The sequence below is a fragment of the Syngnathus leptorhynchus genome, chromosome 9 (assembly GCF_054491065.1).
Source record: "Syngnathus leptorhynchus isolate UIUO chromosome 9, UIUO_Slep, whole genome shotgun sequence".
Classification (NCBI taxonomy): domain Eukaryota; kingdom Metazoa; phylum Chordata; class Actinopteri; order Syngnathiformes; family Syngnathidae; genus Syngnathus; species Syngnathus leptorhynchus.
The window spans coordinates 12,746,751-12,773,590 of record NC_141203.1 but is presented as its reverse complement, the minus strand read 5'-3'; the positions used below and the strand labels follow the sequence as shown (position 1 = coordinate 12,773,590).

Genomic DNA, 26,840 nt, shown 5'->3' with positions numbered 1-26,840 from the left:
AGGTGATGAAGGGACGCTGAACTATCCCGGCGACGCCGCTTTGGACACTCCCCGTGGCCGGAGGACGCCGAGCTCTCGAGTCCATCCGGAGCTCCATTCAAAAGTGCCGAGAGCCACGTTCAAGCTCCCAGACAAGCTCCAAGAACCGAGTTTCCACTTCCAGGCAAACCCGGGGCCGCTCCGGATTTGGACCGCAATCATCTCCGCGGTACTACTTTTCTCCAGAAAATTGGATCTTGGAAGGGAGGAAGCGACTTTTGGAGAGTTAACCGGTAAGTTCGGCATCGAGCTCTGATTTCTGTACGGCGCCTACCAACTCTTTGCTTTGTTGAGTTGCTGCAACTTTTTGGACACTTTTCCAAGTCGTCTTGCTTGACGACTCATTCATTCCTCTCCACTTCGCCGTTGAAGGAGCGGGGGATGCATTCATGTTTCTTTGTGCTTCATATTAATAGATCGGAATGTTGGAGTAAAATAAGGGAAGAGATTGCAGTATTTTGCAGTTTTGCTTCTTGTTTTTCTGTGTCTCGACTTAATTGATTTCATCTGTCGTCTTTGTGTGTCCCACTGAGGAGATGCATATGCAACTTCAATCTTTTGCAACGTGGGCCCATTTGTTGACCTTGCGACTATTTCTGGCATGACGGAACTCCAAGCATGTGCGACTTTGTGCAAAAGAGAATCTTCTGGTGAACCCTGGAGGGTAAACATCCTTTTAGTTTGTGGATAAACCAGGAGAAGAGGCTCAATGATATATATCTTAATCACAACAAGGTCACTGACCCAAGTTTTAAGAGGTCTTTTTAATGTACTGGAATAAAATCGATACTTGTCGTGGAACGCCGGATTACATCACACATCCGTTTGCCCTGTGTGTATGATTTGAAGTAACCAAAGTGCATAAAATCTGCTCAGACTATACACTGATATCAAATCTATACAGTTGTGTGTATGCCAGAAACATCAATATTGTATATTGATCACTAATGGAAAGCAGACAAAAGTATTTTGATTGAATTCGGCCTAAATGAGGCATAACATGTTGAAACCGCAACTGCTCCATTGTAAATGTTTTCCATCTGAAGTCAACTTGAATTTTACAAAATTGTGTCGTGAATATCTCTGTTGACTCGGAGGTCCCCCCCCCCCAGCAAATCAAATATGAACTTTTTACCTGTCAAACAAAGCTGTCAAAGGTTTTTGCAGTTCATTATCTTTAACTTGACCAATCATTTATGACTTCTGGTGGCTTTGTGCGTTTGTTTTCAATCGATGTTGCTGAAGGGTTTTTCGACGGCTCGCTCACGGCACGCTCTGCGTATTTAAAGTCCCTCAGCCTGTTTGTCATGTTTGTAACTTGCCTTGCCAACGCGGCCATGCAGGTTGGTGTTGTGAGTGAGTGAGGCGAGGCGTGTCTCTTGTGAGCGCCGTTGCATCAACAAAACAAGAGCAAGAAAAATCTGTGCACTGACTTTATCAAAAGGCTGAATTTACATCCGCAAGTCTATTTTTTATATTTTAGGGGGGAGAAAATCTTTTAAGTGACACATGATAACAAGATGGCCAAACTGATCGGAAAATAAGAATAATAAACAACACAAGCTGTGACAACCATGAAGCAAACGCTAATCTCGGGTACAATTAATTCAAATATTGAAACATTTCTTCCATTTAAATGATGTCAACGTTCTGGCATGTTCCAACTGACTCTTTACTTTGAGTTGTTTCATTATTTTCGTAAGCTGTCTGAAGTTTTTAGATGGAGTAAACCCGATCTCATGATGAGGTGTTTGTGGTTGAATCATATTAACGGTGGACAGTTGTTTAATTATTTTCGTAAGCTGTCTGAAGTTTTTAGATAGAGTAAACCTGATCTCATGATGAGGTGTTTGTGGTTGAATCATATTAACGGTGGACAGAACAAAAACCAGCTTTGGCTTTTTTTTTTTTTTCCCGAGTGACATTTTCACAGGGCTTCGGGCAGCAAAACAAAGAGGGACAGTCACAATGGCCCGGCTCCTTTTAGCTTCTTTTATGTCATGGGACAAATCAAACAATAATTGTCTGCTCTCTCCTTTATTATTCTTATTATTAATATCAGCAGCAGTTATGAACGAGAAGCTTTTGTTGTCGACGTTGTTTGTAGAATCTGCTGTGCGAACAAAGTCATATTTGCGCACCTTAAACACTCCAATTGATCAATCACGCAATGGAACTAAAGCCACCAAAGAATGGCAGTCTGTCTGTCTGTCTGTCTGTCTGCCTGTCTGTCTACAAAAAAAGAGGCAGCAGTTGTCTTTTTGTAAATAATAAATGCACTTTTAATGGCCTTTCGCCAGGTTGCCCTCGCAGATTTGATTTGCCGGCGCTATCTGGGTCACCGAGCATGTCTCGTATGATGACGATGGTGCTAATCCGTCGCTAGCAGATTTCCACTGATTTAAATCTCGTTATTTTTTTGAGAGACTGTACGTTGGGCAAAAATTGTAAGGAAAGCACTTGGATCATGAAAAGGTTGATTTTTAAAAAGTCACGTCATGAAAGACAACATTGCGTTTTGCCACATTGGACATCCCAATTCATCGGAAGTCCAAGATTTATTCTTCGTAAACGATGCCATTTTGTATCTTTGCTATCATCTCTCCGAGGCCTGCTGCAGCCATGCGGCTAGCTATTTTGTAGCTTAATAACATTAGGCCCCTGAGGGGAACAGAAGCCAGAGAAAAAAAGTCAAGAGGAAGTCTACACACAGCCTTTTTTTCTTTTCTTCCAAGAACTGCTTGTTTGACAGTCCGAGCAGAGTTATGTGTCAGAAACCATTGAGGGTTTTTCCTCCAAAGCCTCGTAATCTCCTCCGCGTCATTTCATTACCTGATGCCTTTGTCTGGCGAGTTAGCATCCACACGCCTCCTGAGTGTCATTTTGAATTTGAAGGCCCGCCTTTTAGATCACAGCACCGCTGCTACCGAGACGCATACGGAAAACATTAGGCTTTCCATTTCCGCGTTTGTATGATGCCGGTCAACGTGGAGCAAAGCCCCCGCATCAATGTACGCTAGGCCCCTCTTTTTTGCTCTCCTATAGCAACGGGATTACTGGCCCAAAGGCATTTGAGGGCAACGCGGCGGCGAAAAGTGCCAGCCCCAGCATTGTCTTTGTCCGGGTCGCTTTGTAGCCGCGTGTTGCGGCCAGCGAGCGGACGGGTGATAAAATTGGGAATCCCGCGCTATTTTCTTGATTTATCAAACCCACTGACTGCAATGTGAGCATTTCCCATCTGAGTAAGCAGCCAGAGGTCAAACGTAGAAGTCATTCTCACACGCAAGAAAGACCAAGTCTTCCTTCTGCACGCAAACTATTGTTGACTGAACGATGTGCCCGATCCAGTGTTTGCTTTTCCAGCTAGGACTGTTTATTTACCTTGTTCAGAATTTAGACTGAAGTTTTGCCACATAGAAAAGGCAAAAGACAATGGCCACTCACCTGACACGGCCACCTCCTTCCAGATTGGCATGTTAGCATGTTTAGCATGTTTTGTTTATTTGATTTGTTGTGTTTATTTTCTCAGGGAGACAACACCAGACAAAATGGAGGTGAAAACGTCCCTTTTGGACAACATGATTGGGGTGGGGGACATGGTCCTCCTGGAACCCTTATCTGAAGACTCTTTCCTTGAGAATCTGAAAAAGCGCTTTGACCACAATGAGATCTACGTAAGTATGGAGTTTGTATTTTAATAAGTTCCCTTTTTGAGATTTCCAGTGTCATCATTTTCTGAACAAAGACTGGCGAAATCTATGCAGCCCAGTCAGTCGGTGTCCAGCAGCTTTTGTTTCTATAAGCAAAGCATTTCCTCAACTATTTTTATGCCTCATAATAGGGGCCGAGCTTCATGCTCAGACTGTCTGGCTGCTGGAGACATCAGCTGTGATGATTACACCTCCGCTCCGGTTGCCGTCGGCCCACGTTGCTTCCCGAGGGAGAACCAACGTCAACTCGCGCGCCAATGATAGCCGTCGCGGCGCACCAGATACTCGCTCGGTGTTTTTATCTTCCTGATGATCACGCTAACGATAATCTCAGAGCTTCTGAGTTTCTAAATAAAGACTTAAGTCTTTTTGGCATAACTGTGTTTTGATTTAAATAGCGTATGAAAATAAAGATTTGCAAGTCACGGCAACATTGGGTCAATAATGAAACAATTGAAGTGCGTATTGAAAAAGATGATAGCAATCTTGCTTTGACTGCAGGGCAAAAGCAGCCAAGTGGCTTATTTTTTGAATGCCATGATTGGAGAACAGATAAAGGAGCTGGCTTTGGCGTTTGACTTCATTTGGAAATAATAAAGAGGGCTGCAGATGTTCACTTCACAAAAACACTTTATTTTTTGATATTTTAATCAAACTGATGAATAACTCTTTTTGAAAGGGTTAGGGTTAGTAAAGTTAGTAACCCTAACCCAAATTAGTAAAAACTGTTCAAATATTTTAAAAGGACGAATGGTAATAAAAATTGCACGCAATATCTTTATTTTATTTTATTTTTAAAGTAAAGACAATTTCTAATTTTATTAATGACACACAGTTGATGCAAAATGTGTCTTTGCGGGCCACATAAAATGATGTGGCAGGCCGTATCTGGCCCCCGGGCCTTGATTTTGACACCGATGCCTTCGATTTAATTTGTTCTTTTTTTGCATTTATTCAAGTCCTTCCTTTAAAAGGCTAACATGTCTATTTTTGTTGACATCTTCAGTGGTGACTGATATTTGATGTCCCGTTTTAGAGCATCAAATGACGGCCAACACGCTTTGTACTCTGTGGCCATCGAAAAGCCTTGGCACCAGCACATGTCCATGTTTAGATTGCAGTCAATTATAGAGCTTTGTAGCGCTTGAAACGGCCTCCAGCTTCCTCCTGTGTGCTGTTGAATGAGAGGGAGGGAGGGAGGGAGGCTGTGGGAGGTTGTTGCTGCAGGCGGGGCCGCGCCGCACCACGCCGCGCTCCTCTCCGTTTGGAGTGGATTACGCAACAAACCATTAGAGAAAATGTTCAGGTTGATGTGTGAAAGTTGCCATCCAGACTCTGTTGCGAGCGTAGGCGTAGATAGCTCGCTGCTCGTGCTCTCGCCGAGCTCAAGTGTTCCATTTTGCTCAGACGTGGTGTCAATGTTACGTAAAGATTGATTTTGTGTTTGTGTGATGGAAAACAGAGGAAAGATGTGCTTTTTACAGTATGATTCTGTTTTATGTAAGTCGGCCGTTAAATACTAGAATAAAGTGTAATTGCTCATCCATTTCAGTAGGTGGCACCGGCACCGTCATTGTTGTCATGTAAATGAAAGTGATGCAGAAGAAAAGTTAACTTGAGGTATCCTAACTGGTTTAGCATCAGATACCTCTGGCTTGTGAGCTTTGGCTCCGCCCTAAATTCCTGTTTATCCAAAGTTTCACTTCAGGCATTGCAAGCCTCAACAATGTATTAGCAATCCCCAGCTGTGAAAAGCTGAGGCCAGCAGAATTCCTGCCATTGTTGTTCAACAATCAGGGTTTCTTTTTTTTTTTTTTTAGGTTCAGTCTACCGTCAATTAACCATCTGATTTCTTCCCCGCAGACTTACATTGGCAGTGTGGTGATCTCCATGAACCCTTACAGGTCACTGCCCATCTACAGCCCAGAGAAAGTGGAAGAGTATCGCAACAGAAACTTCTACGAACTTAGTCCACACATGTGAGTCCAAGCTACCCTGATTTTTCTCTTCTTTTTTTTCTCCCCCATCCTTTAACCCTGAAAAGGATGCTCAGCTGTATCTACTGGCAAAAGCCAAAAGATTAGCAAAGTGCACCAATGTGAGGTGGGGGTGGTATCAAAAGGGCAAGTCTTGAGTCAGACTGGACGGAGCTCCCCTGGCCATTGAGCTCTTTGGCCGACCATCTGTCCAATGGCAACCTTACGTCAGCGTTGCTGCGAGGCTGCCAAGACCAAACAAAGGCCAAGCGCTCGTCAATTAGCCGGCTGGGTCTCGCCTCTGAAGCCCCCGAGAGACAGATTGCAAGAAGGGGAATTACCAATGTCCCTGATAAATAGACAGAAGCCAGATTTGGTTGATTTGTAAGTTGGGAAGGAAACAAAACTGCTTCAAGCTGTTTTTTTCCTCTTCTTTGTATTTTGTGTGTGACATTTCATAAACAATACACACACACACACAAAAAATAAGAATAATGAAAAAATAGATATAATAATAAATATAATAATGATAATAGCAATAATAATAATGCAGCACTGGCACTTTTCCATTCCATTTTTTTAATGTTAGTCAAATCATTAGTCAAATTTGCTCATTTTCATTCAAATCGGTGGTGCCGTGCCATGTTGACAAAACCAGTGTAGCCGTGTTAAGCAAGTAAAGTACATGCAAATATCTTGCCGGCTCTTTTCCAGGACCGTCCTAACACCCGCTCGTCCAGATGATGCCCACTTTTTACCACTCACATATTGAACCATCTCAGGCTTCCAGATAGCTTATCAGATAACACCAGTAATTGTTGACGTATTGACTCGCTCGCATTTGACACCTCGGTGACAGCCCGGGAAACTTCAGTGAACAAATAAGAAGTAACAAATAACTTTGACTTTCTTTTCAAATAATACACCCGCACTCGAAAAGTCAATCACACTTACGCGTCAACCCGATCGCAGCTATTTCACAATCACTTGGAATTTCCTGGCAAAAGGTAATTAAAACTAGCCGAGTTGCATTAACCAGATGCGCCACCCGTCGGTTAACAAGCGCTCCCGAGAGACGCGGACCTTCTTTCCTCTTCTCCATGAAGGTCAACTAATTAGCCCGTGCACAAAATCTTGCAAAGCAGCTGTCCGTTGTTGCCAAGGCGAGACGGAAGGACGGCTTTGGAGCCTCGGGGGTTGGGATCCTGTGCTTGTTTACATTCGGGGGATTTCCGCCCCTATACGTCAGTTTTTTGCAGATTCGCAACCTCCCAAAATAAAAAGAATTTGATCATAAAAAAAAAATCACAGGAAGAATATTTAGAGCTAGCAAAACTGATATCTGGTATCTGGCCACCCTTTACGGCCTCTTGCCCAGACCTGAAGAGAAACTAAGCTCCAAAAAGTTCATAACGTGCTGCTGATGATGCAGTTTTGTTCTGAATCATAAGTCATTTCCTTGGCTGTAAATTTATGGCTGGGGTGAACTTTAGTCATTTACTGATTAATGGCACCACACCTCGCTTTGTCTTTAACCGCTCGTCATAGTTAAAGGTTAGAAATATATATACGGCCTTTGTTTCCTCATTACTCCTGGACTTTGTACCCAGCTTTTCCTGCGAAAATATTTGAGAGGAAATTGTTGTGTTCTTGCATTTGAATGTGCATCAGAAGGGAAATCAACCTGACCGCAACTAATTGACGGGCGATCATCGACCCGCATGAGAATGAATGCTTCGAATTCTACAAACCTTTCATAACACGGGGCTCTGTCGTGATGAAGGCTTATGTAATCACCGCGGCAACAGCCAACCTGTTTGTCGGTAGCTTGAAGTGAGCACTTTGCGAAATGGCATTTTGACTCCGGTGGGCGGACTGCGTCGGCGTGATAGCGATCATCAGCGAGCCCACTCGGGAATGATTGGCAAAGAGTACGCTTTGTTCCTTTTCTGACCGCAGATGAAAGTTCGAGACTTTCTGCGAGCCAGGTGATATGAATTCGACCTGAGAGAAACAGCCGGAATGGACGAGTCGTGTTCGGCTAGCTTGTGATTGGTCACGTGAAGTTAAACAAGCTGGATTTGGGAGTGATTGGTGTGAAGTTGATTCAATAGCCTGTGGAAATTTGCCCATGCCATTTTGTTCAAAGAGGGCCAATTGAGAGACACAACAGGGAGGCCGCCGCTAAACGGGCCATTACTTTGCGCCTTTGTCTCGCCGTTCAGCCAATGCCAACTACCCCATTTGGCACTAGAGAATGTTATCTGGACAAAATGTATCTTACCACTTTGCATGATGAAGTCCATGATACGTCTCTTTCGATCGTCCTCGCTATATCTCGTGGTGTTATCACCGCTGACCAAAGACTTTTGCTTTAGCGGCAGAATAAGACATTAAGAGCAGCACCAATGGAAGAATTTCCCCAATCTGACAAGCCTGCTGCTTTTGGGATCATAAAATGAAGTCTCCATCCTTTGTTTCCATTTCCTTGCCTGTGGCCCCCTCCCGTCCCCCAAGTATATCGCCCAGCCAGGACGTTAGGATTCAACCATGTGCTGCGCCATTTATGACTCGATGAAATCTCTCGACTCAGGCGTTCAGTCACATTCGGTATACTCGCTACTCAACTTTTTAAGGCTTGTCTGTTTCGAGTCAATTCTCAGTTCCGGCACACACACAAGTTTGAACATATGGAGCGCGTAGTAGCGCCGCGCAATAAAAATCCGAGGCAGTAGCCTCACTTTGCTTGACTCTTAATTAAAAATCCAGTCGAGGTATCGTGGATTCGTGTCGCCTGTTTTACAACGACACAAGCATCTGGGCCACATGTGTTCCGTTCCAACGCCACATCGTTCTTTGCACGTGTATCGCCCGGCCACCCACGCCGGCCGCTTTGCCCACGCTCGCTTTCATGCCTGCCCTGGGATCGGCCTCTTCGTCCACCTGGTGTTTAGGAAGGAGTCGTTTCCTCGGCTCTTGCGGCAGAACCGGGGCGGATTTCCTGCCTCGCGGGGAAGCGCCATCACTCGGAGATCACAGGCCGCTCTCATGATAGCGCCTGAAAATAGAAAAGGCCCGATGGTAGCCAACATCCTGTGCAGCCGTTGTCAATTTTGGAGATACGCTACTAAAAAGTCCAAATCCGATGAAATGGCATCTCTGCGCTCGTCCGGCTAGCGTCTATTGGAAGGATCGTGACCAAAGTCTGCAAAAGGAGACATTTATCCCCCGTATCCCGGTTACAGGAGTGGATTTGAGAACTGACTCAACTATTTTCTCCCGCTGATGTCATGCCGCTGTGGTTTTTGTTCACCGCTGCCACGTGTAAATCCAAATTATAGCCCGCGGCCGCGGCGTGACGTGCAGGGGGAAGCGCCAAGCACAACTTACGGGCCCGTATTGCCAAATTCACACACTTTTGGAGGTGTCTCTGATGATTGAATGTCATTTAGGTTTTTCGCAATCCTTCGCGGGTACGCTGGGACAAAGCAATTAGTCGAATTTGAGCTGTGATGGCGGTCCAACAAAACTGTGCTGGCTGTGACTCACGTTGGAAAAGTCCCTGGCAATAGACCCTCCCACCCTTTTTTTGTTTCTGTCCCGGTACCCTCACCCCTTTTGGCCCACACCACAGTTCTCCCCTTGGGCGGGATAATTTTTGCTCATTGTCGGGATCAAGTCAGGCGACAGAAGGCTTTTGACAAAGAAGACATCTGCCGCACTGTGCTGCCCTTTTCAGTTTTTTGAAAAGTGCAAAGTGATGAGCTGAGAATGGGAAAGATGTGAAGTTTGTCTAACCCAAATGCCACAAATGAAACGTCACTTTTGCCAAGTTGCTTAACGGTGACTTGAGGCGGGCTATGTCGGGATTACGGCCAAAGCTAGTTAGGGCCTGCTTTAGTAGAAGCTGGAGCCCCATTAGACGCAACTTTGTACCGTTGCCTGGAATGCTAACTGCCATCTACTTCTGGCTACTACCTTGGCACGACTTCTTAGAAGCAATTATTTGCTTTCCCTCCGGCTACCTCGCCTTGCTCACACAGACCAAAAACACGCCACGGTGCTTTGTCTGTCTGTTGAAAGGCTACTCTGCGGTTTCTCGTATGACCAGGATGGAGATGACCTCTAACCCCGATGCCAGCCAGCAAATTGCCAAAGCAAATTCTGCTAAATTCTAGTCTAGGATTTAAAACCAGTCGAGACTTATTCTCATCACGTCAGTCAGTTAGTTCGGACTCCTAAGCGGTTTCGCCGACAATGTGGCGAAATAACGTGACGCTCTGTTTTACAGATGCGACCTAATTCCGCAATATGCTCATATGCTACTAATTAGCTTCGACGCCATTCGGCCTGAGACAGCACTGTGACATTTCACTGAACCTCTTTCACGCGTCACCTTGCCAGAAATTTTGGAGACATTTCAAGATTTTACTGTGTGATCAAATAATTAACCATTTGTATTTGCAAATGATCAATTTGACTCTAACGAGTTGTTCCTTTGCGTCCCCCAGTTACGCTTTGGCGGATGAGGCCTACAGGTCACTCCGAGACCAGGACAAGGACCAATGTATTCTCATTACAGGCGAGAGCGGGTCGGGGAAAACCGGTAAGAAGCATTTGATATTCCTTTTCACTTCATGTTACACGAACGCTCCTGAGGGGGAATCTTGATTTCTCATGACTCCAAGAATAAACGAAGAGAGTGTCTCGGATCGGAGTGGGCCGGTAATTGGTTTAGTACATGCCCAGTGGGTGAAAATGTGCCTGCTCAGCTCGTCACGTTTGGGATGCGCCGCAAAGTTCCTGTAGTCAAAAGCATGCTTCCTATGCGGGGGGGCCTACTTAGATCAAATCTACAACTTGATGGCGGCGATGAAATGCGTGTTAGTACATGAATTGCATAAAACACTTCCTGTGAGGAAAATAGCCAATATGTAGATGTTGGCTGAAATCATAGAGGCAGACAAAATACACTTTTATCTTTGTGAATGTAAAACGCATTTTCAAGCCAGTTGCTTCCATTGCTCCAAATGGTTGTTAGACGCTGCCGTCATCTTCCTATATGATGCAATCATAGTCCTGTGAGAAGAAAGTCTCGTGTTTTGTGTGGATTTGCACTACATTCTGCCTGATTGATCCCCACCCATCCCTCAATTTTTTTTTTTCTTCCCCCCGTCGCAGGGAGATTGAAGGATAAGTCACGTCTGGCGACAGAGCGGACTTGATATATATCTGTGTGTGTGTGTGTGTGTGTCGTTCCAGAGGCCAGTAAGCTGGTGATGTCATACGTGGCAGCGGTGTGTGGGAAGGGCCAAGAGGTGAATAAGGTCAAGGAACAGCTCCTGCAGTCCAATCCCGTATTGGAAGGTGAGTCGTCTGGGCCGAGCAGCTCCGTCATGGACTGTCTGTGTCAAATCAAGTGCAGCTCAAACAACGCCGCAACTGTTTTTGGGACCTAATTGCTAACATGTGTAAATTTCGTGGAAGGATATTTCCAGTGTTGACTAGTATCCAGCGCCATGCATCCATTTTGGGAATGTGGAATGCTTGTTAAAAGGGATTGACTGATACGTGCTTCTGTTATGCGTGCCGTGGCCGCAAGGGGGCAGTGTGGCGCCCACCTGCCGATTATTCGCACATGATAAAAAAAGAAAGTTGTGACAAAGCTGCAATATTACTATTAATCTTTCAAAAAGTGGAAAGAATCGGTTTCAATGTGCGTGTTATTGTTTCTGCATATTTTGCTGCTCAATATGATTTGAAAGCATTTTGTGTGTACGTTTCCTTTAAGCTAGCTGACTTGCCACGCATTTGCATAAATATGTCATTTGGAGTAACTTAGCTTTACTTTGCGTTTAATTAACTCATTTGTACTTTGTACAAGTCAAGCTGGAAGGTGGACGGCTGTATTTTCCGTGGGGGGCAGTGGACAGGAAATGCCCGTGAAGGATGAGGCTGTATGCGAGTGTTTTTTTTTTGTCGCTGCACATCTGCAAGAGTTTAGCTGCCGCTTAATGCTTCAGAGGGGGAGGGGGGGAGTACAGTTAGCCGGCTTCACACAATGTGTGCCGTGCGCCTTTTCAGAATATTCCCCACTTTTTATTTGATGTTGTAATGTCTTGAATATAGTATAGGAATTGTTATTAGATTTTTATTTCACAAAAATACACAGATTGACATGAATATGGCGTGACAACAAGGTTCGGCTTTATCAAAGCCAGGAAAATCCAAGTACTTTACTTAATCCATACAGAATTATGAGGCGGATGCGTAGTCCTCGACTGATTGACGTGTAGGAGGTCGAAAGGTCAAAGTATCGGAAATATGATTGTCTAAAAATCACTCTGAACAATTTTCCTATGTTTCAGCTTTCGGAAATGCCAAGACGGTGAGGAACGACAACTCATCCAGATTCGTAAGTTTTCTTTAACGACCAATCTTGGAATTTGGGTTTGCAAGCCGTCTGTCTCCACGGTGACAAACATTAGTCCCGTTCCCTGTACAGTTATGTTTTTGGCAAAACAGGCTCCCCTATGCTTCTCACTAGCAGCAGGCTCAAAGTCTGTCAGGTTGAATATTTTCAAGTGACACACAAGAGTTTTGACTTCTTTCTTAACTCATTCACAAACAACCCAGTTGACATCTTTAACCGTCAGTGAGAAAAGTCATGAAATTCCCTTGCTGCACTCAAAACTCCATTTTACATGTTATTTTTTTTGAATGAATTGTTTTACTCAATTACAATATGAAATAACTAATCTCCATCGCCGCAATGAAATAGTGCCAGTGCTTAGCCTCAGAGCAGAGTTGCACCCATGCACAAGTATTATGACGGATTACGGCCCTGATCTGTTTATATTTAGGTAACCTTGGCATAAACCTTTAGATAAGGTCGGGATGACATCTCACCGGAGACCGGGTTATCTGACACAAAACGGTCTTTTTTAAATTTTGGGGATTTGGGTCGGAGGCATCATTAAGGTAAACTGTGTAACTTCTGAGACCTGGAGTAGCTTTTTTTGCATTAGCATGTAGCATTTTGTAACGCTGCAATTGAAAAGCTAAAATGGTGCGTGGATAAGATTGCGTCATGTCGTAACTGGTGCTCTGTGACCTACAGGGGAAGTACATGGACATTGAGTTTGACTTTAAAGGAGATCCTCTCGGTGGAGTCATCAGCAACTGTAAGTAAGCCAACTCGGTGACGTCGTTCAACCTACCGTCGTCGCATTCTTTCACCAAACATTGCATTTCATAGCCGCTGATGCTTCCCCCCCCCCATCACGGAAGTCAATTTCATACCCAGAGTGAACCCGGCACTGAACTATTCGGTTCATGCCTCTGTTTTGCTTTTATCTCGCCTCTGTTCACTTTTTGTTTTGTCTGCGACAAATTCCCCGCCAGAGGTCTCGGAAAAAAACAACGAGAGGAGGCACAAGCGACTCTCTGTTTGCAGGCCCGAGTTAATTCCGGCAAGAGGGAGCGAGTGTGAGCACGAGCCACCGCACGAGCATCCGACAACTTCAGACAGAGCAAGCTTATGGGCCGGCCACACGGGTCAATGTGGACTTTCCTTTTCAAAGCAAATTAGGGCCCTCTAATTTTGTCTCCTCGCATCAGCCACATCTATGTTCTCACCATCGCTCCGAATGGAGAGGACACTTTAGCTCATGGGTGTCAAACCCAAGGCCCGGGGGCCAGATATGGCCGGCCACATCATTTTATATGGCCCGCAAATGTATTTAATGTGTCAATTGTCTTCACGTTTAATCCAATAGAGAAATTGCTAACAATCTTTATGACTTTTCATCTTTTTATTGTTTTTTTATTCGTTTTGACTATCTGTGATTTCATAACTTATGTAATAAAAAGCGTTAATAGTCATAATGGCCCTCCGAAGACTACGATGCTTTAGCTCCATTTTGCTAAATGTGGAGTTGTTTACACTTGTGGATCACTCCTGCCAAGCGCTTCACAAGGCGGGGGTGGCCGACCTGATCCCCCGGGCTCTTCACTTGCATTGCGGCTGCCCACCTACTGGATGAGTCAGCGTAGGTCCTCTGAATGACAAGAGTCCATTGTAACTCCTAAAACAGTGAATATTTGTCAGCGCGCTTGAAAAGTTTAGCTCACAACAAAATTGAGCGACGTGTCGAGCTTGACCACCTACCTGCACTGTGCACCGGCACGTTTGCTCGCGAGGCCCCCAAAAGAGTATCTTTGTATTCACAACGGAATATATGCCTCATCTAATAATAAATAGGTTGGAGCAGAAGCTCCCATCCCGGCAGCGGAAAAAGACTCCAACCTCATACACGTTTTGGATCATGCCGGTCCGTTAAAAGAAGACTCCGTCATCATCTTTGCGGGTCAGCTGCCCGTCTGTGTGCGGAGAGTCTTTAATTAAATGGAACGCGGTGAGCACACGAGGGCTTCCCTTTTAATCAAAGTGGCAAGTGAGCTTCCAATGCAGATGCCGGACATCTTAATGCGCTTCCTTACACGTATGCGGTTGCAGATAAACAAATATTGCCTTGGTTGCCATAGCAACTCGACGACACGGTTTTGTCATTGAGAAGTTCAACCCGATTGTCCTTCCATAAATTTGCAACCTTCCAAGCATCTTTTATCTCATTCAGCTTCATTTTTATCACAAAGCAAATGTGGTGGACCAAATTGTTGGAGTCAGGCCAGGGGAAAAAAAAAATGTCAGATACTGTGCACTTTTGTTTTTTCTCAAACCAGCATTGTTTGCTTTTGTTTTTAGATCTACTGGAGAAGTCCCGCGTGGTGAAACAACCTCGAGGAGAGAGGAACTTCCACATCTTTTATCAGCTCTTGTCCGGAGCCTCTGATGACACACTCAGTAGGTTTCAAGCACACTGCACATTCAATTGGAGTCATGTGAAATTCATTTTTCTATTTTCCGTTTTATACATTTCTGAAGCACTTTTTTCCCTAAAGGATATCTCAGGCGGTCCGCAAAACAAACAATCTTTTTTTACAACTCACCCCCTCAAATTGTTCAGAAAACACAGCTAAGGATTCACAAAACATTTCCTAGAGGGGACGAGTAGAAATGTTGAAATAAATTCCATAAAAATTGGACTAGCACGGTAGAGGGGGGTGGTCCAAACATTTTTCGAGGAGGAAGTGCCCCAGGGGCCCCCCCTCTAGCACCGCCAGTGTTTTTTAAAAGACCTCACATCAATAGCAGGAAATAATTACTACAACTTAAAGGAAGCCTCAGGTAGCCAGATGTTCTTTTCAGAGTCTCAAATTTCAGCTTCCTCTTTTCATTCATTCAATTGAGTTGTCAGACAGTGATGGCGTACCCTCATTACTAACCTTTGAATTTCTTTCATTCATTTTTTGTGTACATAAAAGTCATGTAAATTTCCCGAAATATGGTGTGAGCATTTGCAAGCGCAGTACAGCTGGACAAACACCCGACGGACGGACGGACGGACGGACGCGTAAATGGCACACACCGTCTTCCGCAAAGAACAAAGGGAGGCCGTGAAAGTCGTATTTGCTTTTCATTGTTTGGAATGTCGTGCACAGGATAAGAACATAATGGCCATTGACTCCCGAGCGCGCACACATGAGAGGCGGATTGATTTGGTTAATTAGCGCAAATCCATTCTTGCGTCGTGCCGGTTCCAAGATGGCTATTTTTGAAAAATGTTCCGTGTGCCAACATGGCGTCTGCAGTTTTTGACGTACATTATCTATCGGGTTACTTTTGTCGGCGATTCTTATCTTAGCACGGCAAACTAAATGTATGTTTCGAAGCTGACCTCATTTCCACCTCGCTTTTGTGTGTAACAGAGAAACTGAAACTGGAGCGGGACTTCAGCAAGTACAACTACTTGAGCCTCGATTCGGCCGTGGTGAACGGCCTGGACGACGCCACCACGTTCAGGACGGTCAAAGTGAGCACAATGTTTCGCTCGCATAGAAAACTTCACAAACTATATATATATTTTTTTATTCTAGCTCGCTTGCTGTTGTGTTTACAGTATTGAAAACCTCTCTAATCAGACCGCATTTGATTTCCCATCCCCAGAACGCAATGCAGATCGTGGGCTTCATGGAGGACGAGATCCGGTCGGTGCTGGAGTTAGTAGCGGCCGTCCTGAAGCTCGGCAACATCGAGTTCAAGCCCGAGTCGCGGTGCAACGGCACGGACGAGAGCCGCGTCAGAGATAAAAACGGTACGCAAATTTGGACGTTGCGCCGCCGTTAAGCCGCCGCCCCCTATTGGCTTGATTTGAACGCCTCAATATTCCTACTATACGTTCAAACATTGTGGAAGCATTATAATGAGCAACTAAGGGAGATGCTGAGAATGGAAAACACAAATGATCGCTATCTGCCGAAATGTATCAAAGGTTGGAATCGGCGGCTGATGAACAAGCGGACATTCTTTCTTACCAATGCGGCTTCTTGCCCGGGAGCAAATTGAATTCTTTGCTTTGAAAGTTTCCTTCAAATGCTTGCAGCTGCTGCAATTGTTTTGTTTTTTGTCTGCCGGGCAGATTTGAAAGAGATGTGCGAGCTGCTGGGGATCGAGCAGACGGTGCTGGAACGGGCCTTCAGTTACCGGACGGTGGAGGCCAAATTGGAGAAGGTGTCGACCACCTTGAACGTGGCCCAGGTGAGAGAGAAGCCAGCGTCTGAGGGAAAGACGTTTGTGTGATCAGCGCTGGCTGACTCACGCAGGAGCTGTCACCTCGCATCAGCGTGACATGCAAAGCTCTCAATTATAGATGAGGAGTAGGCCTCTTGAAAATTCATTTGTGGGACAGATTTCAGAAGTTAGTGGGTTCATTCAAGTTGGACGCAAAAAAAAAAACATGTTGCTAACACAATCCACCCGGGACTTTCTTGTTAGCAAGTTTGTTTATGTTTTTATATTGTCCTAACATATTGATTTTTTTTTTTTTTTTCTTGCAGGCCTACTATGCCCGAGATGCCCTTGCCAAAAATCTCTACACCCGTTTGTTTAGCTGGCTTGTTACACGGATCAATGAAAGCATAAAAGTAAGAGATGCTAATGTGGGTTATTTTTTTTGTTTGTTTTCTTTTTGTTCTTCTTCAAAGTAGCCATTTTGCCGATGCAAGTGACAATGTGTTCAATATTGCATAAGCCGCTTGCCCTGTAAAATTCTCCTATTGAGTAAATTGTCCGCCCGCAGGCACAAACTAAAAGCCGCCACAAGGTCATGGGGGTGCTGGATATCTACGGCTTCGAGATATTCGAGGTAGGAAAACTAAAAGCCTTCTGTCTGTCTGTCTGTCCTTCCACCTGTGTCTCTTGAGGACAGAATGTGACCACGCATCCATTTGATCAGCTTTAAAAGGATTTTGCCGGGCCGGGGCTGTCCGTGTGGCTGGCGACATACCTGCGCGGAGCTTATCACCACAACCGTGGGCTGATAAAAGCATATTCATATTGGATTAGTTCAGCTTTACTGCTCTCAGGAGTTAAATCCTCTCTGGCCGCTTGTTGATTTCAACGCTAATATCTGCCCAGCACAATAAAACAAACTGACCTCGAAGACGCCGATCGATACATCATTTCGCACATGTAATAGTCTCGATTCGGGCCGACGCGACTTATGACATTTCGTTACGGTGAACAATTTCCAACTTGCGTACAAATTCTTGGAAACATTTTTTTGTCATATTTGTGTCTTTATTATTTCATTTTTTCCATTGTTCATAATGTTAGCATGTACAGTCAGTGTGTACAAATGTTTGGCTCCCTCTAGTGGTATGCGAAAGGATTACTGAATTGTTTCTTAGTTTTTAGTAGTGTCAAATTAATCGATCAACATAAAATTGCTCGACAACTATTTTAATCATTGAATCATCGTTGGATTTTTTGGGAATGTAGTGATGGAATTCATTTGAAAAGGGTTGGTGAGTGCAATATTCCTTCAAATGTGACACATATTCATGAAGTTGATGTCTTTGTCACGCCACTGCTCATTCACTCGACTCACTCTCTTGTCCGTTGTCTGCCGTCTTGGTGAACAGAAAGCCGTAAGTAACCCCAGCCCGCTGTTTGCTGTGCTTGACGCATGCTCCTCCTAATTCAACGACAATTCGGGGGGAGTGGGGGGGGCAGAGATGCAAAGGCAACTTTTGCATCGGCCGAGACGCGGCATCCACTCAGAATGAGGCTGGAGGTTGAGGCTGTTTTTGCTTTTCCTCATTTCTTTTCGCTGGGTTATCTTACCTGAACAGGTTAATCAAATGATGTCATCAAGCGGAGAACGTGACAAAGGAGGATGTTGTGAGAGAAATTTGGGGTTTTGGGCAATTCCCTTTATGACCTGCTGCCACTTGCCTTGCTTTGCTATCGAGTGACCTTTTGTTTTTTAGCTGCGAAGGCGACGGCGGTTTCTCTGTCATGGGAAATGGCTCGGCACGTTGCCATTCTTTTTTGTCAAACCTTGCCGTGTCCTTCACTCCATGAGCTGCTCTACTAAATGCGCCTCTAACCACCTTGTTGCTGTCGCTAATAATGTCTAACCCAACACGTGGCGGCGCAATTAGGGCCATCTGCTAGGAAGCGTGACGCTCCCCGCAATGGGTCGTAATTGACAACAGTCGGAAATGTTTCACAAGCGAATCGGGGCGCTTGCGTACGTGGATTTATCGTAAGGGCCTCCCGTCTGCTTGTGCTAGAATTTTTCACGGTAGTTCAAACTGCGTAGCATTAGCTAAGGATAGCAAAGTAGCCTGCTTTGTAATCAAATGTTGTACTGATATTTTCAGAAAGACTTTGAGATTTTTAAGAGGCTCCTTGTTTCTGTGGCTCCTCCCACAGGACAACAGCTTCGAGCAGTTCATTATCAACTATTGCAACGAGAAGCTGCAGCAGATCTTCATCGAGCTGACCCTGCGCGAGGAACAGGAGGAGTACATCCGAGAGGCAAGTTTTCAGATCCGCGTCGTCGCAAACGAGGGGAGGGGGGCGGGGCATTGAGGCCATCTCTCCATGCAGAAAGCGTAAAAGCCCCGCCCGTCAAGATCTGCTTGTTTTCAAAGCTAAGCGTCTGCGAGCGGCGACCCTGCAACTCGTCTGGCCACTTTCCAGCCGACAGCATGGGAAAATACCACAAAGCCTGTCGACAGGAGGGAAGTTGCACCAATCAGGAATGCGGCTGATGGGCCATCAGTGGAAGCCACGCCTTCTTTGCACCCCCCCCCAACTGAAGTCGTGTTCTCAGCCCATTAGTTGCTGTAATTTAGAGGTCGGCATAGAGGGGTTTTATTTTGAGCACTTTTTTTCTTTCAAAGCGGCTTGCGTGATGCCAAATATGCAATGTTGTCCCCATCGTAAAAAAACGCCAGCACGAGAACCCCCCCCCCTCCTTATTTGTTTACAGACGTAATGGAAACCGAGTGCAGGAAGGTTATGCTGAGGAATTTTTTTTTGTGACTGCAATCAAACCATCCGACTTTTTTTTTTTTTTCTTGTCCAGCCATGGTAACTCTGACCTTCATCTCACTTTTGTTGCAGGGCATCGAGTGGACCAACATTGAATATTTCAACAATGCCGTTATCTGTGACCTCATTGAGAACGTAAGTCCCGCTGTTGGAAAACAAATGGCAAAGAGCTGTTGGAGGTCATCTTGTGTTTTTGCTCCACCAGAACCAAAACGGCATCATGGCCATGTTGGACGAGGAGTGCCTGCGTCCGGGGACGGTGACGGACGAGACCTTCCTGGACAAGCTGAACACGGTGTGCGCTGAGCACCAGCACTTTGAGAGCCGCCTGAGCAAGAATTCAAAGTTCCTCAACGACCACAGCTTGCCGCACAGTTGCTTCCGCATCCAGCACTACGCCGGCAAGGTACGATCTCCCCCCCCGCACGGAATGGCTGAGCCCGATCAGACCCGTTGAGTCGTTTCCCTCTGCGGTGAAGGTGCTGTACTGCGTGGAAGGCTTCGTGGACAAGAACAACGACCTCCTGTATCGAGACTTGTCCCAAGCCATGTTCAAGGCCAACCATAGCCTGATTAAGGAGCTTTTCCCCGAGGGCAACCCGAGCAAAGTCAACCTGAAGAGGCCGCCCACCGCCGGCTCCCAATTTAAAGCGTCGGTGGGCACCCTCATGAAGAACCTCCAGACCAAGAACCCCAACTACATCCGGTGAGGTGATATCGACGACCGTTAAAATCCGATCGGGGCCCCCTGAAGTTGGGTCTCTCGTATTTGTTCCAGGTGCATCAAGCCCAACGACAAGAAGGCGGCGCACATTTTCACCCCGTCGCTGGTTTGCCATCAAGTGCGCTACTTGGGCCTGATGGAGAACGTCCGCGTGAGAAGAGCCGGCTACGCTTTCCGCCAGCCGTACGGGCCCTGCTTGGAGCGCTACAAAATGCTCTGCAAGCGGACATGGCCGCATTGGAGAGGTCCCGCCAGGTAATGGGCATGTTTATTCACAGTCGGCGGGTGGGGGAGCGGGAGGGGGCATTACCGGGCTTTTTGCCAGAACTTCCCTGGAGGCTTTGAGTGAAAATGTGCAGCCGTGGACTTGACATAGTCTGAGCTTGGGGCTACTCCCAGTGGAAAGAGTTTGTGAGCTGCGCTAATAGGGCGCCGCCGGAGCGCCGGGCTCCCACCTGGGAGTTGTCGGCGCAATCTGGTTGTGCTCTTAGAAGGGGCCTGAAATGAAAATGGATTCACAATGGCATGCGCATTATTTGCCTGCTGGTTATGCGGCATTTCATTTGGGATTTTCATGGCCTTGTGTTTATTGGTGGATCTCAAAGTGACACGGGCTCCCTCTCGCGGAGCCCAAATGAGGAATTGGCCGATTTTGAAAATCACCAAAAATCTGCCTTTTAAAAAAAAATATATATATTATTAATATTTATCTATTTATTTATTCTAAAAAAAACTAGCCATTTTTCACCACACAGTTAAATAAATACTAAATGACAAATGAATGTAAAATAATCAAATGTTCTGCTTCTAAGTCATATCAACATTTTGAACGATGAATAAAGTTGTCAATAATCACACAAAATGTATTTTTAGTGTGTCAAGTTAATTTTAAAAGCAGAAATGTTTCTAATATTGTGGCTCGTCGGTGTTTGAAATGTCGCCTGGCCTGTGATTGTTTTTTTTGTTTGTTTGTTTTGTTTTTTCCCTCTCCCCTTAGGGAGGGAGTAGAAGTCCTCATGGCAGATCTTCAAGTTCCCACTGAAGAATTCTCCTACGGCCGCTCGAAAATCTTCATCAGGAATCCACGGACGGTAAAACGAGCAAGCGTGAAGCGCCTCGCAAGACTTTGTGTTTTAACGTAGGAAAAGCCCGTTGTGGCAGAAGGTGGACAGAACGTACTGCCTGGGAGCGAACACGTGCTTCCGTTTAGCCTTACACGGGAAAGCGGCATCTCGAGTCAACTCTTGAGCTTGCTCGTGCGTGCGGCGCAAAAGTGTCATTTTATTGTAATCGCTTATACGAGCTCCTCCATCTCGAGGGCGGGTCAAAAAGAAAAATCAAACAAACAAGCCTTGCCAGATGAATGAATAGCACGTCCATATCAGCAAAGGACAATAAATGTATTTGTATAGCAGCTGAAGAAGATAAGGGATTTTTTTTTTCTTTTTATAATTTAGCTGCGGGCCAAGCTGTAAAGCGTCATTTTGTTCCCTTCAGGTGGCGCTTGGACTTTGTTCTTGATATCTCCGAATCAATATTTGCTCCGAGATAAACGTCGCTTTCCGCATCACCAAGACCGTAAAAGACGGGGCACTTTGCGACCTGCGTGTCAATGCCTCAAAATGATTTCAACAGCAATCTTCACAATTTCCTGCAAACACGGAGAATGTCTTGTTCTGATCCAATTTCCCCCTTCTCTTTGCCCCCAGTTGTTCTTTTTAGAGGAAAGGCGGCGGCAGTGCCTGCAGGACCTGGCCACGCTCATTCAGAAAATCTACCGCGGCTGGAAGTGCCGCACTCATTTCTTGTTGCTGAAAAAGAGTCAAGTTGTGGTCGCGGCGTGGTACCGGCGTTACGCGGTGAGAAACAAAAAACAAAATCTCTCCCGAACGGCGCCCAGACATGATTACCGAGCGCTCCGTTTCCATCTGACAGCAACAAAAGAAATACCAGCGGATCAAGAGCGCCACCACCGTGGTGCAGTCGTACGCTCGCGGATGGCAGGTGTGCGCGCAACTTTGCTTCCAATCAAACCAAGGAAGGATGACGCAACATGCTAAGGCCTCCTCCTTTCAGGCTCGCAAGCTGTTGAGGGAACTGAAGCATCAGAAGAGGTGCGAGGAGGCGGCGACCACCATTGCGGCTTACTGGCACGGCACTCAGGTAGCCCCTTCGCTCACCAAAACACCAAACGGGCGTGCCTTCTCCTGCGCAATTCCATTCCACTTTTTCCCGCCGGCGCCGCACTTTGGCTTTTTCTCGAGTCTGCTCTTTTCTCACGCTCTGCTCTTTGTCGCCAAAACGACCCCCGGCGTCCCTCCAGGCTCGAACGGAGCTGCGCCGCCTCAAACAAGAAGTGCGGAATAAACAGGCTGTGACAGTAATTTGGGCATACTGGCAGGGAACGCAGGTATTTCCACCCGGACGTCGTGTGTAGCCGTCCGTTATCGCAGACCCCGTCGCTGGTCTCCGTTTCTTAGTTTGTCCCTGTCGTCTGTGGAAGCTTGTCGGCGATGTTTGTTGGCATCACCTCGTGCAGTTCCAATATTCTGCCAGCAGAGGCGACGATGCCCATCAATTACATGTTGGTCCTTTAAAAAAGAAAAAACATTGTCATATCGGTCACGTGGCTTCCAAAGCGGCCGATAAGATCACGGACGCCGTCTTCCGAAGTCTTTGGCCAGATGATTTGGTCAGCCGACTCGGCTGGCCCCATTTGAATATGCTTTGAAAAGCTTGATTGAGGGATTGAAATGAGCTTTTGCCGCGCCGTTGGTTTCCTGTCAGGCTCGGAGAGAGTTGCGGCGGCTGAAGGAAGAGGCCAGGAACAAACGCGCCGTGTCGGTCATTTGGGCCGGCTGGCAGGGCACCAAGGTATTTGGGAAGCCTGTTGGATTGACTTGTCGTGATTTTTGTCACTGGCCGCCTCCATCCACCAAAAAAAAAAAAAATACTTCATGTCCGTAAGCCTTCTAAGCTCCACATCCATTTTTTTTTTTTTTCCTTCCCTCATTTATCCAACCCTAGTGACTGACGGCTTGCTCAGCTTCGCATGCCTCATCTGCATGACTGCGCCATGCACGTTTTCTCTCCGTCCTCCTTTTTTCTCCACAGGAGCCATTTGGAGGCCTTCAGGTGAAGTCACATTGTCACAAAGTTGAATATTTATTTATTTCCAGAAAGTCCTGGAAAAAAAAAAAAACCATTGTGCTCAATGCGTTCAGATGTTCAAATGTTGCGTGTGTGAGTGAGTGATGCAGTGTTTGATGTGTTCCCACCTCGGGCAAGGCGGCGTAACGTGGCGTGCTCCTTCTTCCGCTCATCTTCTCTGGCTTGGTTTTGTTGTGTGTCCTCGCCCGTCCCTTGCTTAGGCTCGCAGGGAGCTGAGGAAGCTGAAGGAAGAGGCCAGGCGTAAACACGCCGTCGCCGTCATTTGGGCCTGCTGGCAGGGACTCAAGGTACCTCGCAGCCCTCAGGCCGAGCCATCGTCCAACCTAGCGACCGCTACTAACCACCTCTCCTCACGTCTCCTTCCGCTGCGTGTGTCCTCGTTCAGGAAGCCAGACATCACGTTTTATTCATTTCGCCATCCGTGCTAGCTTCAACGCAATCAAACCCCATCGAGATCCGAGACTTTCTTTTTATGACTGTTCTTTTCTTCAATCGACTCGACTCACTTCGAGCGTACTATGAAATTGAACTTCAACGGAAAAGAATTGCCTTTTAGTTTAGTTCACTTAATGCTAGTGCAAACACTTTTTTTCAAAGGAGAATATTTGGACACCGAGTGCCGAGGCTGTCTTCTGTTGCCGTCTGTCATGCGTTCAACTAACCCCTCATGTCGAGCGACATTGTTTTTGTGTTTAACCTGCCATCTCTCTCTTCATCTAGGTGTGCGTTTTGTGTGTGTGTGTGTGTGATTGTCGCGAATGCCTCAAATGGTCCACGTGGACATTGTTGCGGTGTTAATCTTCCATCATCCTAATTGTTCACCATCCACGCTGCACCTGTTCACAACACACGTTGGCCAGGAAGGATTTTGTGTCTTCCTTTGTGTCCGTTTCACCCTGACATCAAAAAAGGAGCGGCGGATGATTGTTTTGTTTTTTCTTTGCGCTCGTCTTTGATAGGTCCGCAGGGAATACCGAAAATTCTTCAGGGCAAACGCGGGGAAAAAGATCTACAACTTCACCATTCAGAGAATCGTAAGTTTGATGCAATTACCTTCACAAAAGCCAATTCCGGCCCCGACGTGCTTTTTTTTCCTCTCGCAGATGCAGAAATATTTCCTGGGCGTGAAGAGCGGCTTGCCTTCCATGTCCCCCGTGGACAAGAAGTGGCCTGCGCGGCCTTACCGCTTCCTGGATGCGGCGCACGCGCAACTGCGCTCCATCTTCCACCTTTGGAGGGTCGGTCATAAATTGAGCAACGGCTGTCACAGCTTAGCTATACTTAGCATGCGATGCTAAATTAGCCGAAGTTTGCTGAAAGAAATGATCCCGTTATTTTGCGCTCAGTGCAAGAAATACCGAAGCCAGTTCAGCGAGGAGAGGAAGGCCGTGTACCAGGAGAAGCTGGAGGCCAGCGAGCTGTTCAAGGATAAAAAGTCTCTTTACCCGAGCAGGTACGGAAGATTCGCTCTTTGCTTTTCATGTTGAGGCGTGACAAGTCTCAATTCTGCGTTGATTGTTTTTTTTTTTTTTTTTGTCTCAGCGTAAGCCAGCCCTTCAAGGGGGACTACTTGGAGATCAGCAAGAACCCCAAATATCTAAAGCTCAATAATTGCGTCGAAGAAAAGGTTCTGCTGGCCGATGTGGTCAACAAGATTAACAGGGCCAATGGCAAAGTAAGAAACCTTCCAAAATGGCCGCCGCCCTCTTCTATTTGCGTCGTGTAAACCGCGTGTGCGTTTCCTTCAGGGCGCAAGTCGCATCCTCCTCCTGACAAAGAAGAACGTGGTGCTGGCCGACCAGAAGACGGGCCAAGTGAAGGCCAGCGTGGCTCTGCCCGACCTCATCAGCGTTTCCGTCAGCACGCAGAACGACGGATTCTTTGCGCTCAAACTCAAAGAGGTGGAAATTTGCGCCGCTGTGATGTCACAATTTGCAAACCTCCCGTCTAAAAATTGCGTGACTCCTCCGCAGGGCTCGGCCTCGGCCGTCAAAGGCGACTACCTACTCAGCAGCGAGCACTTGATCGAGACCATCACCAAACTGCACCACATCGGCTCCACCGCCTCCGACGACGGCGAGCAGCTCGACATCGACATCTCGGACGAGTAAGCCAGATGACGACTTTTGGCTTCGGGCTGCTTGACGTCTTCCCGGTTGTGTGACCTTGGTCCTTCCTCTCTGGCAGGTTTCTGGTTCAGTTCAAGCAAGACAAAGTGTGCGTGAAGTTCATCCAGGCGGCCCCCAAGAACGGCAACAGCGCTTCTTGTAAGCGGAAGAACAACCGTCTGCTGGAGGTGTCGGTGCCCGCCGCCACCGCATAGCCCCGAAATCGCCAGCACCGTCGCCGATGACGCCGCACTTATTTGGCTTTTTTTTTTTTTTTTTTTCCTTATTGTGAAAGCCCGTGATCGTGCCACAAAAAAAATTTGGTTCCATCTGCGTCTGGAAAAGAATTTGTCACGAGCGGCGGCGGCGCTCGCTCTGACCGATAACGAGGTTCCGAGCCCCGACCGGCCTCGACTTTGAGACGCTTTAAAGACGTCATGAGGGTTCTGGAGCTGTCGGGTCCGCAACTTGAAGTACTGCACTTGCTTTTGTACTTTGGTAGAACCAAAAAAAAACACCAACAAGAGAATTGTATTTTCTGGTTAGTTCCTAAAAAAAAAAGCACAGTGAATTATGAGATGATTGTTAAAAAAAAATTCATTCCTAATTCCAGTGTGCCGTTGACTTGTTGCTTAGAAATGCAGATTCGGATCATCATTGCCAAAAAAAGTTTGCAGATGTGCAGCGTATCGACTTTAGGACACTACACACGTGATCAATTCCCGCTTTATCATTATTATTATTATTTTTTTTTACCTTAGCCAGTGTGATCCATGCCAAGCTTTATTTAATCCACAACAACGCGACGACGAGAAACACGAAACGTTGCGAGCTGTTTCTCCTGTGCAATATATTTTTTTTCTTTTTTTGCTAAGCGGTAGTGCGCGGCCTTCCGCGGCGTGGCCTTTGCGTGGACTCGGTCTCCTCGTTAGTGAAATTGCAGCGTTTTTAACGATAGCTTGAGCAGATTTCTATTTTTCTTCTTTGCCTCCAATAAGCAAACGCTAAGCACGCACGTGGTGGTGTGTTTGATGAATTGCAGCAATTTTGATGAGGTTTTGTTTTTTTTCCAGCTTTTCAGGGGATCTTGGTTATTAATATTTACAATATGGCGTCACGGAGAATGTGTGGCTAAGTGGAGTCTTATTTCTTGGTACCTTGGTTTGTAGTGTGTACTTTTGAATGTCACCTATGATGCTGAGACTACTGTGTGTTGCTTTTTTGGGGGCACGCACCTTTTTTGCTTCACTCGCATTTTCTTCCCTGGTGTCTTGTGGCTACAGCTGCTTTTGTGCCTAAAAAGAAAAAAAAGATTTGTGTCCTGAGACAGAACGCAGAAATGTTCCAATGTAACATATACAAGCAATCTTTTTTTTTTTTTTTTAATGAAATAAAGATCAGTAATAAATGAAGGTTAGCATGAGGACGTTGTTCTCTTTCTGCGCCGTTATTTATGGCAGCGCCATTTGTGGGTTTCTCACTGCACATGAGGGAATTTAAATTATTGCTGAATGATGGATGGCTGTTCTGGATTATTTGGCAGCATTTGCTCCTGGCAAAAGTTGTTTCAAACGCATTCAAAAAGGATAAATAAAAAGGCTCTTCTTTTTCCCCTAATGGTTTTTGAGGAAGTCTATTTTTCTAGAA

The 26,840-nt window shown here is 46.1% G+C and overlaps 1 protein-coding gene across 3 annotated transcripts; it reads left to right on the top strand.

The window, feature by feature from the left end:
• Window positions 1-26,610, top strand: myo1b (myosin IB). 3 transcript variants are annotated; one of them, XM_085920417.1, is made up of 32 exons: window positions 1-272; window positions 3,569-3,713; window positions 5,613-5,728; window positions 10,237-10,331; window positions 10,988-11,092; window positions 12,094-12,140; window positions 12,846-12,909; window positions 14,493-14,591; window positions 15,557-15,660; window positions 15,795-15,942; window positions 16,267-16,385; window positions 16,685-16,771; window positions 16,927-16,992; window positions 18,567-18,671; window positions 19,263-19,325; window positions 19,396-19,596; window positions 19,670-19,896; window positions 19,969-20,169; window positions 20,912-21,005; window positions 21,624-21,773; window positions 21,850-21,918; window positions 21,991-22,077; window positions 22,238-22,324; window positions 22,702-22,788; window positions 23,286-23,372; window positions 24,045-24,119; window positions 24,189-24,323; window positions 24,432-24,538; window positions 24,628-24,760; window positions 24,834-24,986; window positions 25,059-25,192; window positions 25,273-26,610. In XM_085920417.1, exons 2-32 carry the CDS (start codon window positions 3,588-3,590, stop codon window positions 25,406-25,408), a joined length of 3,507 nt encoding a protein of 1,168 aa, XP_085776543.1. In that variant the 5' UTR covers window positions 1-272; window positions 3,569-3,587; the 3' UTR covers window positions 25,409-26,610. The 3 variants fall into 3 exon arrangements, with proteins under 3 accessions (XP_085776543.1, XP_085776541.1, XP_085776542.1); XM_085920415.1 differs by lacking the exons at window positions 22,238-22,324; window positions 22,702-22,788; XM_085920416.1 differs by lacking the exons at window positions 22,238-22,324; window positions 22,702-22,788; window positions 23,286-23,372.
• The last annotated feature ends 230 nt before the right edge of the window (window positions 26,611-26,840 follow it).